This window comes from Heloderma suspectum, chromosome 1 (assembly GCF_057233095.1).
Source record: "Heloderma suspectum isolate Gila_16-S chromosome 1, 16-S_ref, whole genome shotgun sequence".
Classification (NCBI taxonomy): Eukaryota; Metazoa; Chordata; class Lepidosauria; order Squamata; family Helodermatidae; genus Heloderma; species Heloderma suspectum.
The window spans coordinates 420974474-420990090 of NC_139458.1; the positions used below are offsets into that span (position 1 = coordinate 420974474).

The window sequence follows — 15617 nt, forward strand, 5'->3', positions numbered from 1 at the left end:
ATTGCCCTTCTTTGGAATTGGAATGTAAACTGACCTTTTCCAGTCTTGTGGCCACTGTTGAGTGTTCCAAATTTGTTGGCATATTGAGTGCAGCACTTTAACAGCATCATCTTTTAGGATCTTAAATAGCTCAGCTGGAATACTGTCATCTCTGCTAGCTTTGTTGTTACTAATGCTTCCTAAGGCCCACTTGACTTCACTCTCGAGGATGTCCGGCTCAAGTTCAGTGACCACTAGGGATGTACGGAAGTCACTTACCTGGTCCCGCAGCTTGCTTCGTGGTGGGGGGGAGGTGCTTCGCTTCTCCCCCCGAAGTTGAGGTCGGGGGGGAGGCGCCCCACCTCGCCCGAAATTCAGGCCGGGAGGGAGGTGCCCCACCTCGCCTGGCCGAAATTCAGGCCAGGGAGAAGCGCCCCATCTCCCCGGCCACGAAATACAAAGTGAAAAAAAAACAACACCCGTGATAGGCTACGTAACGATTTACGTAGTCTATCACGGCTGACTTTGGAAATCTAGCCGTGATAGGCTACGTTAATCGTTACATAGCCTATCACGGGTGTTTGGTTTTTTTTTAACTTTATTTTGTAATGTCGACAGCGGCAGCCGGTCGGAAGACTGGCCGCCGCCCCCGCCGAAACGCCGCCGAAACGCCGCCGGGACCCACCGCTGGGAGGGACATTCGCAGGAGGTAAGTCCCATCCCGGAGGGGGCTGGGGAGGGTGGAGAATTTCACCAACAATTTCGGGGGCCCGAATGCGTTGGCATTCGGCCTCCCGGAGATTCGGGGAGAAATTCTCCACCATCCCTAGTGACCACACTATCATGGCTATCAGGGACAGTAAGATCTTTCCTGTATAGTTCTTCTGTGTATTCTTTCCACCTCTTCTTAATCTCATCTGTTTCTGTTAAGTCCCTGCCTTCTTTGTCCTTTATCATGCCCGTCTTTGCACAAAACGTTCCCTTGAGATCTCCGATTTTCTTGAAGAAATCTCTAGTCTTTCCCATTCTATTGTTTTCTCGATTTCTTTGCATTGTTCATTTAAGAAGGCCTTCTTGTCTCTCCTTGCTATTCTCTGGAAATCTGCATTCAGTTGGGTATATCTTCCCCTTTCTCCCTTGCTTTTCACTTGCCTTCTTTCCTCAGCTACTTGTAAAGCCTCATCAGACAGCCACTTGGCTTTCTTGCATTTCTTTTTCTTTGGGATGGATTTCGTTGCTGTCTCCTGAACAATGTTATGGGCCTCCGTCCATAGTTTCTCAGGCACTCTGTCTATCAGGTCTAATCCCTTAAATCTATTCCTTACCTCCACTGTATATTCATAAGGGATATGATTTAGGTCATACCTGAATGGTTTAGTGGTTTTCCCTGCGTTCTTCAATTTAAGCCGAAATTTTGCGATAAGAAGCTCATGATCTGAGCCACAGTCAGCTCCAGGTCTTGTTTTGACTGACTGTATAGAGCTTCTCCATCTTTGGCTGCAAAGTACATAATCAATTTGATTTCGATAGTGACCATCTGGTGATGTCCATGTGTAGAGTCGCCTCTTGTGCTGTTGGAAAAGAGTGTTTGCTATGATCAGCGTGTTCTCTTGGCAAAACTCTATTAGCCTTTGTCCTGCTTCATTTTGTACACCAAGGCCATGCCTGCCTGTTATCCCAGTGATTTTTTGACTTCCTACTTTAGCATTCCAATCCCCTATGATGAAGAGGACATCTTTTTTTGGTGTTAGTTCTAGAAGGTGTTGTTGTAGGTCTTCATGGAACCGATCAACCTCAGCTTCTTCAGCATCAGTGGTTGGGGCATAGACTTGAATTACTGTGATGTTGAATGATTTGCCTTGGATTCGTAGTGAGATCATTCTGTCATTTTTGAGATTGTACCCCAGTACTGCTTTTCCCACCCTTTTGTTGACTATGAGTGCTACTCCATTTCTTCTAAGGGATTCTTGCCCACAGGAGTAGATATGATGGTCACCTGAATTAAATTCGCCCATGCTTGTCCATTTTAGTTCATCGATTCCCAAGATGTCGATGTTCAGTCTTGCCATCTCACGTTTGACCACCTCCAGCTTACCTTGATTCATTGATCTGACATTCCAGGTTCCTAAACAATATTGTTCTTTACAGCATCGGACTTTCTTTTTACTGGGAAGACCTGGAAGAGTGCAATTTGCCACTAAAGTGGGGAAAGCTCCCCCCCATCCTACCCCCACCAAAATTCAGTGGCAAATCAATGCCACTTTGGGGGCAGCTGGAGCCACAAAACAAAACCCCATATTACACAATCATTAATGCACCACCATAAACACCACATTAGTTTGCCATGCGAATGTACGAAACCATTCTTTTTCTTTCCTCCAATGTGTCTGCTTTTCCCCAGAACAGCCAAAAATATACACAGATATCCAAGCAACGGTTTGCATCTCCATGGGGATCCAAATTATTGTTCCCCATCAAGCAAACAGTTGTATATGGAAAGAGAAAAGACTGCTGTCTGGAAAAATACTTTGATGGGAGATAACCTGACATTGCAGTGAGCAAGCTGTCTTCTTTCAGAACAGCTTCTGTGCCACTGTTGATCTTCTCAGTGAGGATTCCTTGATAAGCTTCAGAGAAATCGCAGGTTCCCAGAAACCAAGTCAGAAGAAAACCACTGAGTGATTGAAGAAAGCAAGAGCTTGATCTTTGCTTTGAGCATGACCCTTCTGAGGGCCTGCCCCCTGCGAGGAAGTCTGGAACTGGTAGTCCCAGTTCCATCCTTGGCAAGAAACAGTCTTCTGAGCCACGGGGAATGCCTGCTGCCACCAAAGATCCTTTGTCTTACTGCAAGGTAAGCTTTTAGGCACTACTGACAGGGGAAGGTAGACGTGGCGGCAGTGCTGAGAGGACAAAGGTGAACAGACCCTGCTGGTCCTGATCTTGCTTCTGGGCATTTGAAAAGAGGTGCTCACTTTTGCAAGATTCCTAGATGGCACCCAATGGAGGCTCCGATTTCAGTGGAGCTGTGCATCCACTCTGGGTTTTGGTCAGAGCCAGCCAGTATTCTAAAGGAGCTATTTCGGGGACAGAGTTCAGCACCTTGGATAGCTCCTTTAGAGTTCTGTCTGGTTCTGACTGAAACCCCGGATGGATTCACAGCCCCACTGAAACTGGAGCCACCAGCCTCCACTGATGCCACCCTTTCTGTTTGCCTAGCGGAATGAACAGGCTTCCTCAAATGTGTCCTGGGATCAGCCTTCTTGACCCCAGGGACTGCAGCACTGGACACATGTCCCCCACCCCCACCCACAAATGAGATTTCCTAGAATCCAGCCCCCTTTTTTTGTTCCCGGTACAAATGAATGCAGGCTCCACAGAAAGAATAAGAATATTCTCTCATCTTCCAGCATATTTGGGATGGCTGCCAGAGGGAATATGGAGAGTTCATGGTGGAATCCTATCTCCGTAGATACGTGTGACATCTTTACATGCGGGTCTCAACAGTTTAGAGAGCAGAGACAAATGTTGGCCTCAGGACTGTGTTTTTGTACTGCTGCAGCAACTAGAGGAGGATATCAAGCTGTTTCTTACACAAATCAATCCCATAGCAAGACTACAAAGTAGAATTTATAACCACGCCTAATCCACTTTCCTCTGAACATCTGTGCCTTCAGAAGAATGCTGCATAGCTCACAAGGCTGCAAATGTTGTGCCATTGGAGGTAGCTCTATAAATGATGAATATGATATCTACCCTCTACCTATATATTATAGACTTTTTTTAACAAAATGTGCCAGCCATATCAAAATACAAGGACACAGTTTGTCCTCCTAGCAATTACTTCTGTGACTTACTTTTGAGATCGAGGTTTCTTGCGCCTGCTGTGCTCTGTGTCGTAATTTTTGTGTCGATCTTCACTGTATGGAGGTTACTGGTGTCCCGTGATATCATCACATTGTGCCACTGGTTGTCATTCAGAGGTTTATTGGAACTTCCCTTGATAAGATTGGCACCATTTCCCAGATCAAAGACATAGTGTAAATACCTGAAAAGGGAGCAAAAATAGCCATGCTTATTCTTATCGAATGAGTAGGTGGATGAAACAGATAACCTTTCATTTCCATTCCATCCCGGCTTAAGTTTATTTAGTAGGGATGTCAGAGAATTCCGCCACGGACTCCAGTGAGGCCGGATTCTTTAGAATCCGGCCCTCTGGAATCCGTGACGGAACGGCCTCCCCCACCCCACCCCCCCATGGAATCCCCCCGCGGAATCCCCCTGGGACGGAACGTACCTGGCAGCAGATCCTGCAGCTCCGGCGGCGGCAGATGTGGCGGCGGATGTGGCGGTGGCTCCGGCTGGTCTCCCGGCCGCTGCCGGGCTGCTGCGGCCGCAAATGGCGACCCTCATAGTGGCCGCCATTTGTGTCCTTGCAGTAAGCCGTGATAGGCTACGTAAATACTTATGTAGCCTATCGCAGCAAAGACCAGGGGTGCAAATGGCGGCCGCTATGCCATTTGCATCCTTGCAATAAGCCGTGATAGGCTATGTAAGTATTTACATAGCCTATCATGGCAAAAGGCAGCCACGCAAATGGCATAGCCACCATTTGTGGCCGCAGCAGCCTGGCAGCGGCCGGAACTCTGGCTTCGGCTGGCCCCGGAAGGCAGCTCTACAGAGCCACCATGGATCGGAGCCAGCCAGGAAGGATTCCAGGGGGAGGGACGGAGTGCCTCCCCCTCCCCGCGGATTGATTTGCATTGAGCCAGGTAGGGATTTCGTACATCCCTGTTGTTTAGACTTGTCTGAAAATTCAGGAACTCTTCAGTAAACTTAAGACTGCAATTCTCAGTCATACATGAAACACCACAGATATTTTATAAGACTGACTAGGGAATGGGATAACATACTATCCATAACTGGGCTGCCATTCTTCAGAAAACAATTTTCTGATATTATTTTGGAAACATCCTTTTTCAAGCTCCCTCTGATCTGTTGGATAATTCAAGTCACCTCCCAGAGAATATGTGGCAAAATGTCTTCCCCAGTTTGTGATCCAAAATTTCAGGTGGAAAATTTCAGGTGCAACTTAGGATCCAGTTTTAACATTATTTAATATATATTTTCAATATTGTTGAAGGAAGCAGTGCGCTTAGCCCCTGCACCTTCAGGGAATATTCAGCAAAATGACCCCCTCCCCATGCACACACGCACACACACACAATACTGCCACACACAAATAGTGTGAAGAATTTGGGGGGCGGCCTTTTTGCCCAGCCCTAAGTTTTTATCCAAAGCTCCCAATATGTAAACAGGCACCGTATTTCAAAAGAGTCAGAACTTCTGTCCCTAAAAGATACAAGATAAATTCCTCTCCATTTTATACTAATTCAAATATCATGGCTTCCCCCAAAGAACCCTAGAAATTATACCTTTCAGAGGAAACTAAGAGTTATTAGCTGGAATTCTAGCTCCTCTCACAGAGCTAACAACCCTAGGGTTCTCTGGAGAAGTGGGGTGGCTATTAAAAATGTACATCTGTATGGCAGTTATGCCCTCAGAGTTTTAAGCAGGGCAGTATTTACCCATATCAGCCTGCCCACACTTTAAAATCAGAAAGACAGGCCCTTCTCATTTGCCCATGCATGACAGCAATCAGGTGAGTGACCACACAAGAGAGGGCCTTCTCTGCAGTGGCCCCCCACCTTGGGAACAAGTTGCCATCGGAGGTCTGCCATGCCCCATCATTGCAGGCTTTTAAGAAGGCCTTGAAAACATATTATTTCACCATGGCCTTCTCTTGATATGACTGCTATTGTTACTGTTACTGCCATTATCATTGTTGCTGGTTTTATTGTTGGCTTTTATTGTTGTGTTTATTGTTTTTAACTGTTTTCATGTATTTTATTGCTGTAAGCCACCTTGGGAGGGCTTCTGCCCTGAAAGGTGGCCAAGGAATGAATGAATGAATTAATGAATATTCATCACTGCCCTACTGCCACAGAAGAGTCCTCTTAAACTTGTGGAAATGTCTTCCTTTGAGCATTTCAAAGCCACCCCCAACCCTTACTAAAACCCTAGTCAACCCAATCCCCCAAATGGGTTCAGCACCTTGGATAGCTCCTTCAGAGTTCTGACTGGTTCTGAATGAAACCCAGAACAAATTCATGGCCCCACTAAAATTGAAGCCAACAGCCTCCACTGCAACAGCCACCCCAGTTCTTCTGTTAGCAGTGGATGAAGATAGGCATTTGCTGGGAGAGATTCAGAGATTTGTGAAGACTTATCCCTGATGCCCTTTCCCCTTCTAGTGGAGAACATGATCCTCCTTGTAGAGAACACATTCCTTCACATGTAATGTGTGTGTACGGTATACACACTTCTTCTTGAATAACCCCTCCTCAGCATCATCCATCAACTTTAGCCTTCTCTTGAACAGGAGTTAGAGAATGGGTGGCATACAGGGAATCTTGATTAAGTTGTCTCAGCTAAATGTCATTCAGCTGAGAGAGAGAAATGTTTGTGGAGGCGAGTGAGACATAGTATGAGAAACACTACAGCCACTTATCCAGATATCTAAAATAGATCATGAAGAATGTTGTGTTGGTAGTGTAGGCAGGGCCTTAGCTGGATGCTCCTCTCTGACCCTCATCTGCAATGGATCTTCACAGTCTTCAAGCAGAAGTCTCTGCCTGAAGGACATCAGAAGAGCTCACCCTGCTGGATCAGACCAAAGGCCAATCTCAGCCTTCTCCAGTCTGATGACCTTCAGATGTGTTGCATTTCAACTCCAATCATTCCCAGCCAGAATGCCACTGAACAACATGGAGATTCCATTTAGCTTCCACGACTCATACCATCAGTGTTACTGAGCTGTGTCTTGAATACCCACCCTTTCACTAACTCAACCACGATAAAGTCGTTCCCATCCCCGCTGTTGTAGAGTATTAACCCATCCAACGATGTCGTTTTGAACTGGAAAAACAGGTGCATAGATGTGTAAGCTTGCAACGTGGCAAGAGCGACGTAGCTGGCTTTTGTCTTAAAGGTGACTGGATCGGCAATGATGTTCCTGAAGCCAAACCGGGCATTTAGCTCGCAGTAATCAATGTCCCCATTTTTACACAAGTCAATGTACGCCATGCCATTAAAAGTGAGGCTTTGCAGATGACCAATGAAGTTTGAAGGGACAGAGGACAAGTAACGGCGTTCCGTTATGATTCCCGTCTCTATGTTATGGAATTCCAGTCTTGTGTGATCCCCGGCCATTTGACCTTTAAATGAAAATGAGTTTGGAGAAGTTAGTGTCAGAAACAGAAACATTAGGCTCAGTTCCTGAGGTCCAACCATGTGACTCATATCACCTTTGTTTCCATGTTGACCATACAATACTTTGAAGAGCCCCATGTGAACATTGTGTTGGATGTCCAAACTTATCATGTCTATTATATCCCACTTTATCTTTAAGAATAACTTAAAGTGCCTAGCATACAAGTTAAAATCAAACATCAGATACATCCAAATTTAAAACACCAAAACAGCAGAAAAATACATAAGGGTGGAGAGAGAGAGAGAGAGAGAGAGAGAGAGAGAGAGAATGAATAAGAGTCCTGGGAAAAAGCAATAATCAACAACAAAAAATCAACAGCAAAACAGAAAACAACCCAACCAGCTTCACCCAATTCCAAACACCTTTGGTTTGCACCAAAAAGGCATTAATGTATGTGAATGCTTGGTCCAAACAGTAGAAAAATAAGCTTGAGGGCATTGGCCAAAGCACCTGCTTCCATCAGCTCTTATGCACTACTAGGGACTGTGCTAACTGCAAAACAGAAGAGACAGTGTAGGCAAAAGATTCTTCCACCTTAGGAATGGAGCCAACTCTGTATCCCCTTTTTTCAAGGAATTTCATTCGAATATATGGAGATAACTGGATTTCAATGGATAATATTTGAATCTATGAATTTAGGAGCAGACTCCTTGTAGGAGTTCCAGATTGTGAAAATGATCCCCAAAGGCCCCTTACTTATCTGGGCTTCACACAGACCTGCTGACATGGATCAATGACTTCAGCAAGCCATATGGACACACCAGGCCTTGACATGGGTTTAGTAATATAACTGTGGCAGTAATCAAAATCTCTCAGCCTCCCTGACCTTGGCTTATAGTGAATGAGTAAGCCTTGGTGTGGAGGTTACCCAGACCTACCAGTTCAATCCACTAGGCTCAATCCAGTAGGAGGACAGGGTGGAGTTTGTCAATTCTTACAGATGTTAAATCCACAAAGAACAGATAAAACCCTTATGCACGTGTACTCTCTAAAGGACTTAGTATTCTTATATGGTTGAGCAGAACTGACCTCCTCAACTTCACTCTTTGCAGGTCATAAAGTTGGCAACATTTCGGACTTTTGGAGGGAGGTGCAAACAGGGGCAAAGTGTTTGACCCTCTTAACGCAAGTGATGCTCACAAGCCCACGCTGGTCCTGAGTACTGTTACACACACACACACACACACGCACACACACGCAATGCTTCTTACATTGAGGACATCAAAATGTCCACCAAAATCAGCATTGCTTCCTGATCTTCTTCTCACTCCCATTTGACTGTATGACAACATCTTACAGCTACAGCACTAAAAAAAAATGTGAGAGGGGGCATGGTTCCCTTGCCTCTCGAAAGGCCCACTGTTAAAAGCTGGAGAAGATCTCCAAAGAATGTTCATATCAATTCTAATTCTTATAGAAGCCTGCAACCAAAGTTTTGATCCTTTGTTTCAGACTAATGGGCTGTATCCACCCTCAGCTCTATACCTCCTGGCTGTGTATATTCTCTCTGTCAGCATTTATTCCCCACTCTGTCCAAATTCCTGCTTCTGTCCTCCTTTTTTCTTCATTCCATTGGACCTTTCCCTTGCTCAGCACCTTCTTCCCTGGGACTTGGAGGGGGGTGCCCCACCCTTTCTTAGAGCTTTTGTCCCTAACAAACCCGGACCATTCATCTGCCAGAGAAGGAGCAGTTACACAGACTTTGCTTCCCCCTCCCTGCCAGAAAGAACACTCAGCTTCAACAGGCAGTCGCCCTGAGACTGCAGAAGAAAGGGGAGAGAGCACTCTGTCCCCATCCATTGGCCAAAGGACCAACAGCCACCAGTTTCTATTCGGGCAAGAACACCAGCAAGGAAAGATCACCCTAGCCTGAAGTGCATTTAAATGCCTGCTCATAGCTCACCACCTTCCCCCCGACTCGCATAGACAGCATGGAGAGAACCATGCTGGCTGCTTCTCCATGATCATAAAATGGAGTGCGGGGACAGGGAGAAGGGGGTGTTTCCAGGGAAGGGGAGGGGGGAAGACCAGGGCAGCATTCCACCCCAACCTCCTTCCCTCCCCCTCCCTGAAGCCTCTGCTAGAGATGGGGCCTGCATGCCTCCCTCTCTGCATAGGATACCCAAAGGCCTCCACATCCAGGGGCTTATGAGTACCCAGGGTGCAATGGATTGTGCCCTATGCTTCTCTGTGATAGGCAGGCAGCTGAGCCAATCACTGCCATGGCCTTCAACACCACCACCACCACCACTACCACCACCACCACCACCATGGAGAGATCTAGTAAATAATCATTATTCATTATTACCTGTCATAGCTTGCTGGTCATCCACCATTAACTTTAAACTTTTTCCTCTTCGAACCACACGTACTGTGTGCCATTCATTGTCATTGAGGTTATAGCCAGCAAAAAGGGTTTCTGGACCTTTGCCTGTAGGGTATGCCAAACAGTTATTATGGAATCTTTAAATCAGTCAAAATTGTGAACCTCACAGAGAGACAGAGAGAGAACAAGAGAAATGAGAGAGAGAGAGAGAGAGAGAGAGGGGGGGGGAGGGAGGGAGGGGGAGGGAGAAACGAGAGAGGGAGAGAAATGAGAGAGAGAGAGAGAGAGAGACTGGCTGGAGCAAACATTTTATAAAACATATTTGAAAGACACAACAAGCTAGAAGAGTGTCACAGGGTATGTGGCCTTCAAATGACAGGTGTGTTATCTTTCAATATTTGTAGATGATATTTTAAAAATGGAAAAGTTGGTGAACTGATTTTCATAAATGGGCACAGTCAATACAGAGATGTAGGGTGGGGCGGGTTATCAATGACAAAGGTTTATGTAGGCTGCAGCTTTACAGTGAAGGTGCTAATAAATTACTAATCATCTTTCAAACTAATTTCAGGCTGGAGATGACTCATCATTCCACCACTATCACCACCACCCAGCATGTTGAAAGTGGGACGAGAGAGGCACCATTGCCCATGATGTGTACACCTTGTAATTTTATTGTAGTAATAAATATGCTTAATGGAATTTTATAACAGCAGTGTCTATATACTGCAATCAGAACCTCAAAACTGAAAGGAACATGAAAAACTCGTGAGTGAGTCAGAAACCTCTTAGCAGAGGTTCTTTCAAACAACAGAGCTTTGGCTTCTAATTAAGGGGTGTCACTCATCTCTGTGTGTGAAAGGTAGGGTCCAAAGGCTCCTCCTGATGTGCCAGGCATGGGGTAGTGCATTCTGAGGCCCTACACTCCTCTTGTTCTATGTGCAGCATCCCAACACATCTCAGTTGTGTGTGTAGCACACACTGTGCCTACTGGTCTGGGAGCAAAAGAGAATAATGTACTCACTCATATGTGTATTTACTCGCTCAATCTGTACCCCATTTTCCAGCCTGGACCAGGCCCACAATGGATTGGGTCTGTATTTCTTGCTCCTTTGGGAGGTAGAATGGAGGCCTGGAAGCCAGGGACACAGCAAGTAAGATGGCGGCAGAGAAGGGGAGGGGAGCAAGCAGGGCCACCCTACTCCTCCCTGCCGTCTCCTACATGCCACTCTGAAGCAGCGGTATGTTTGTGGGTTCTGGGGTAGCCTTCACTATCAGACTGCCATCGCTGCGTGGCAAGTGGGAAGAGGGAGTGAAGAGAAGGTAGTAGGCTTCTCATCCCACTCACCGATGTGAGAACATGGGCAGGATCCAACAGGGGCCCAACCTGCATTTCTGCTCATTTTGGAGCTTGCCCCCAGAAGCACTACATCGCAGCCGCCAGCAGTAAGGGCTGTGCGCATACCGGGTTCAGCGGGGCTGGCTGTGTGGGGAAGGCCCCTGTTAGATCCTGCCCAAAGTCTGCACTCAAGGTCCCTAGATAAGGGCGAAGCATTTATACCACAGTAAGGGCTTACTTACACACTTGATTATGCTATCCAGAATAGGTAGAGTAGCTAGAAATCACTCACACTACAACTGCAGAGAATAGTTCTGAGAAAGTTGAGTTTTACTTATACTCGACTGTATGTACGCAGCACATCCACCATCAACATCGCTTGAATGAAATCAAAGAAACCATCGAACAACTCCAAGTGACTGTCAGAAATGGTTATCGATCCACAGGCATATGGAATGAATTGGGAGCTCAATAGCCAAGCCACAACTACCACAAGCACTCTGCTTGACCAAGTCACATAGAGCAACCCTCCCCACACTGATGCCCTTCAGATGGCGTGGACTCCAACTCCCAGAATTTCTGACAATTGGTCATGGTCCCAGCTGGGAGGGATTAATGGGAGTTGAAGTCCAAACCATCTGGAGGGCACTGGCTTCAGGAAGGCTGGCATAGCGCCTCCAGCAAGAGAGACCCATGAGCAAAAGCAGGTTTCTACTCACACAGCTGAGGTAGATGCAGATCTATGGAGATCTATTTGCAATGCTCATCTGGGATCCACTGAGTTGTCTGGGTGGCTTTTTTTTTTCCAGATGGGGATACACAAACTAGTTGTTTCACACACCTAGTTGCGTGTGACTAGAGATGGACCAAGGCCATCAGCCTTGAACAGGTGCAATGCTGAGATGTGGAATTAACTGAGAAATAATTTGAAGTCGATAAATAATACTTCTGGAGAGGCTTCAGGAGAGCTTCCTACATTCCAATGCCAGCATGGAATTGCCATTCTAGACCCCGCAAAACTATGCTGTTAATTAATAAGAATACAGCTGAATTCATGTAAATGTGAATCCTCTGTCAGTATCTTAGTTAATTACTCAAAGTATATTCAGATATAATTACACTGGAGTATTTCCGAAATACATTTATATTAAATTCATTCATGCATGCATTTCCCTTTCCTATGTGCCAATTTAAGAACCACCTTTTGGCTTTACCATTTTGACATATATTCTAGCCTCTAAGCAATCATCTGGAATGAAAACTAAAATGGAGACTATATATGTGTCAGTATCCAATGCAACAGGAGTGCTGACGCAAATTACATTGTGCTACCATAAAGGACCTCTAGCAAAACACCAATAGCGTTAGCTGGTGCAATGGGTTTTCCAGGGAATCCCTTCACACCAGTTTATGCTATTGGTATTGTGCTGGAGGTCTCTTATGCTAGCGCAGTGCAATTTATATTAGGCTAATGTCACATTGATTGGATACCACCCATTGAGCTGTATCCAGATTTAGGAGCATGCAACTGGGCAGCTCCTCCACCCCCCACCCCCAAATGCTACACAGAGGGTTGAGGGACCATGCCAGATGGCCTAAACTGTGGTGTGGAGACAGAAGGGGGGGATCCCTGAAAACTGAGTGGATTCCCCTTTCATGAGCAGAGCCCTTCCACCTACAGAAGGCAAGTCCTATATCTAACCCATTGCCAATGTAGTTCCTTAAATACTCTTTTTGTCAATTTATGCACATTCTCCAATATTACTTGGAAACTATGCCTATTGACCAGGCAAAGTATGAAATGTCCTCTTTCTGCTGTTGTCACACATTCTCTATGTGAATGGGTATGATCAGCAGTGTTTATGCACACCCTCCATTGGACATAGATTAACCACAACATCTCTTTCTGACCTTAGTGAAGAGCAGTCCTCCATGTAGTAACACTCGTTCTTTATACAACGCAGAACAGCTTCAAGCAGGGCAGCCTCTTAAAATTCAGTGTGATTAACTTCCTTGATTCCTTAGAAGAACCCCTCCATGATAATGATTTAGTGATAAAGTTTTACTGTAGCTTTCTGATAATGTGTAATTTTCTGATTAATGGGCCAGTTATAATAGATGCACTATAATAACTCCAAGGTTGCCCTGATAAATAAGGGAATTTTGAACCTGCCCATTCACTTACCTGGATTTCTAATATATGTATTGCAATTGAATGGTTGACCTTTGTAAGAAAAATGTAGCATTCCTAAGAAGCAGCTGCTGTTACCTATCTAAAGTTTTACAAATAGAGCTCCTTTCAAAATAATTGGGTTGGATCCAGATTGAGCATAAACCCATTGGAATCAATGGGACAATTTAGTCATGACTAACTGGTCCCATTGATTTCAGTGCATCTAGTGGAAGGATGACTAAGTCTGAATTCAACTGATTGTTTTCTCAAATCCATTCCTCTACTAGAGCACTGAGTTTCATGCTTTCAAATTCAGCTCTTTTCCATTAGGGTGTCACAAAAAATCGTTTAGGAACAGCTTCTTATGAGCAGGATTGGAATGATAGCACAGTCCATGGGGATGGGGGAACTTATGCATTACCAAAAAAGAGGACAACAGAGGCAACACAGTTGCATAATGTGCATATGCTAATGTATATTTGAGAGGACAAAGCTATTTGTGGGCAGGGAAACTGAGGTGGGAGGACCATTTCATCAAATTTCTCCAGGGGGAAGAGAAGCTCTCCCATGTTGGTAGCCTGGCCGCCATTTTTCACTGTCCACAATGCCTTATACCTAGCATCACTCCAAGGCATTGTGGGAGGAAAAAAGGCCGCCACCACACAAAAGTTGGAAAATATTTGGAGAAAATTCTGCAGAATGGCCTTCTTTTTCTAGAGAGTGAGAACAAAAAAATTAAGCTCAACTGTATATCAACTCTGGAGCAATGCTGATACTTTTAGCTTGCAAGATAGGATTCCCCAGGAAACCCATCATGCCAGCTAATGCTATTGCCATTGTTCTAAAGGATCTTTAAATTAGTGCAATGTAATTTACATTGGCCCATTCATGCCTGTAATCTTGCATATATGGGCCATTCACGGTGCCATTTTCTGTACAACTAGTTGGTACAATCCCTTTTTTTTTTTTTTTTTGCAAAATGGTGCTCATGGCGCTTGAGGAGAGTCCTGGATGAGTGTGGACAGCTCAGCAAGTGGTGGGGAGCTCGAACCTGGGTCTGGGAGAGCAGGGACTGGATGGGTGCCCAGAGAACCTGGACAGAGGGGCACCCGTCCATCCCTAGTGAAAGGTATATCCATCCACTCCATATCCTGAGCCTCCCTACCGAATCACCTACATCAGGGGTGCAGAACCCTAGGCCCAAGGCCAATTCTGGCCCTCCTGAGCTCTTATCTGGCCTTCCAAGGTTCCATAGACAGCCACACCCATTTCCCCAGGCCCTACACCTGAATGGTTACTGGACCGAATATATGCACAAACAATTTCCTAATGTGACATACCTACATTACAGAATAGACGTTAAAGGCCTCTAACCACATGTTCAGAGTAACATTGTATCCAGTACTCAATTGAACAACTTAGAACACAGTTACTTTCTTATGAGCAGAAATGTTATATGCAGCAAACCTCCACATACAAGATCCTCTATCCCTATGCTGAAGGGATGAAAGAGGGCTGTGTCATGCACATTTTTTTTGGGGGGGGGAACTGTAGGTCAATTTATAGGTTATTGTAATATTGTAGTAGTTTCAGAGCAGCCAATAATACATAGAAGAAAAAAGAGAGAAGGAGTCAAAATGAACTGAAATGTGTTGGAGGTGTGGAAGATAGTTAATAACATGGTTTCTTCCCTCATTGCTGATACTGCCACATCACTAAAATCTTACAAGGAATAGGCTATGGGCTGATTCCCACATTACAGGTCTATATGCACAGATCCACATTTGTTTATGAAAATTTGCATTTTTAAAATGGAAGAATGACCCTTCCAGTGCCTTTTTTTGGACCAGAATCCAGACATGTTTACTGAGCTAAAGAAATTATATATTTGGCCATTCTCACATTACAAGAAATGCCATAATTTCACTTTTGCACCTGCAATGCTTGTGAGCCAAGCGACATGCCTAAGTGTGAATGTTAATGTTTATCATCATGTTTTGACTGTGTCAATTTATGTCATACCGTAATCATTCCAACTTGGACTGAAAAAAGTATATATAACCTTAAATACATTTTTATTAAAACTAACAAACCTGTTCACCCATATCAACACATTTATATGTTAAGAAGATAGGAACATGGAGAACAAAACTAGCAAATTACGCATTCTTAAATTTTCTTTTTATAACATTTGACCACTGTATATAGTAAGAATAAGCAGATGGAGAAAAATGTGTTCAAGAAAGAAGAAATTTGGACTGTGAGTTTATGTTGAGATGAATAATCTCCCTTTAATTTCCAGGTGTCTTCATTCCTTGTGATAGTTAATAGCATATAAGATGAGCCACTAAGCTTTTTCAGCTTCATATTTGGAATTATTTTACATCCCTTTTTTAGGATATGGGTTTTGTTGTTTTGTCTAAAGTCAAAAACAAACAATTACGGAAATTTGCCTATTTGTAGTTATAAG

The 15617-nt window shown here is 44.7% G+C and overlaps 1 protein-coding gene across 18 annotated transcripts in view; it reads right to left on the minus strand.

Moving 5' to 3' along the window:
* Positions 1-15617, minus strand: part of NRXN1 (neurexin 1) — a 1598206-nt gene that overhangs the window by 813191 nt on the left and 769398 nt on the right. For all 18 annotated transcript variants that reach the window (XM_084829231.1, XM_084829225.1, XM_084829224.1 and 15 more), the window contains 3 exons: positions 9618-9740; positions 6872-7253; positions 3834-4024 (listed from right to left, as the gene is read on the minus strand). In XM_084829231.1, the coding sequence (XP_084685357.1) occupies positions 3834-4024; positions 6872-7253; positions 9618-9740 (696 nt within the window). The remainder of the gene's footprint in view (positions 1-3833; positions 4025-6871; positions 7254-9617; positions 9741-15617) is intronic.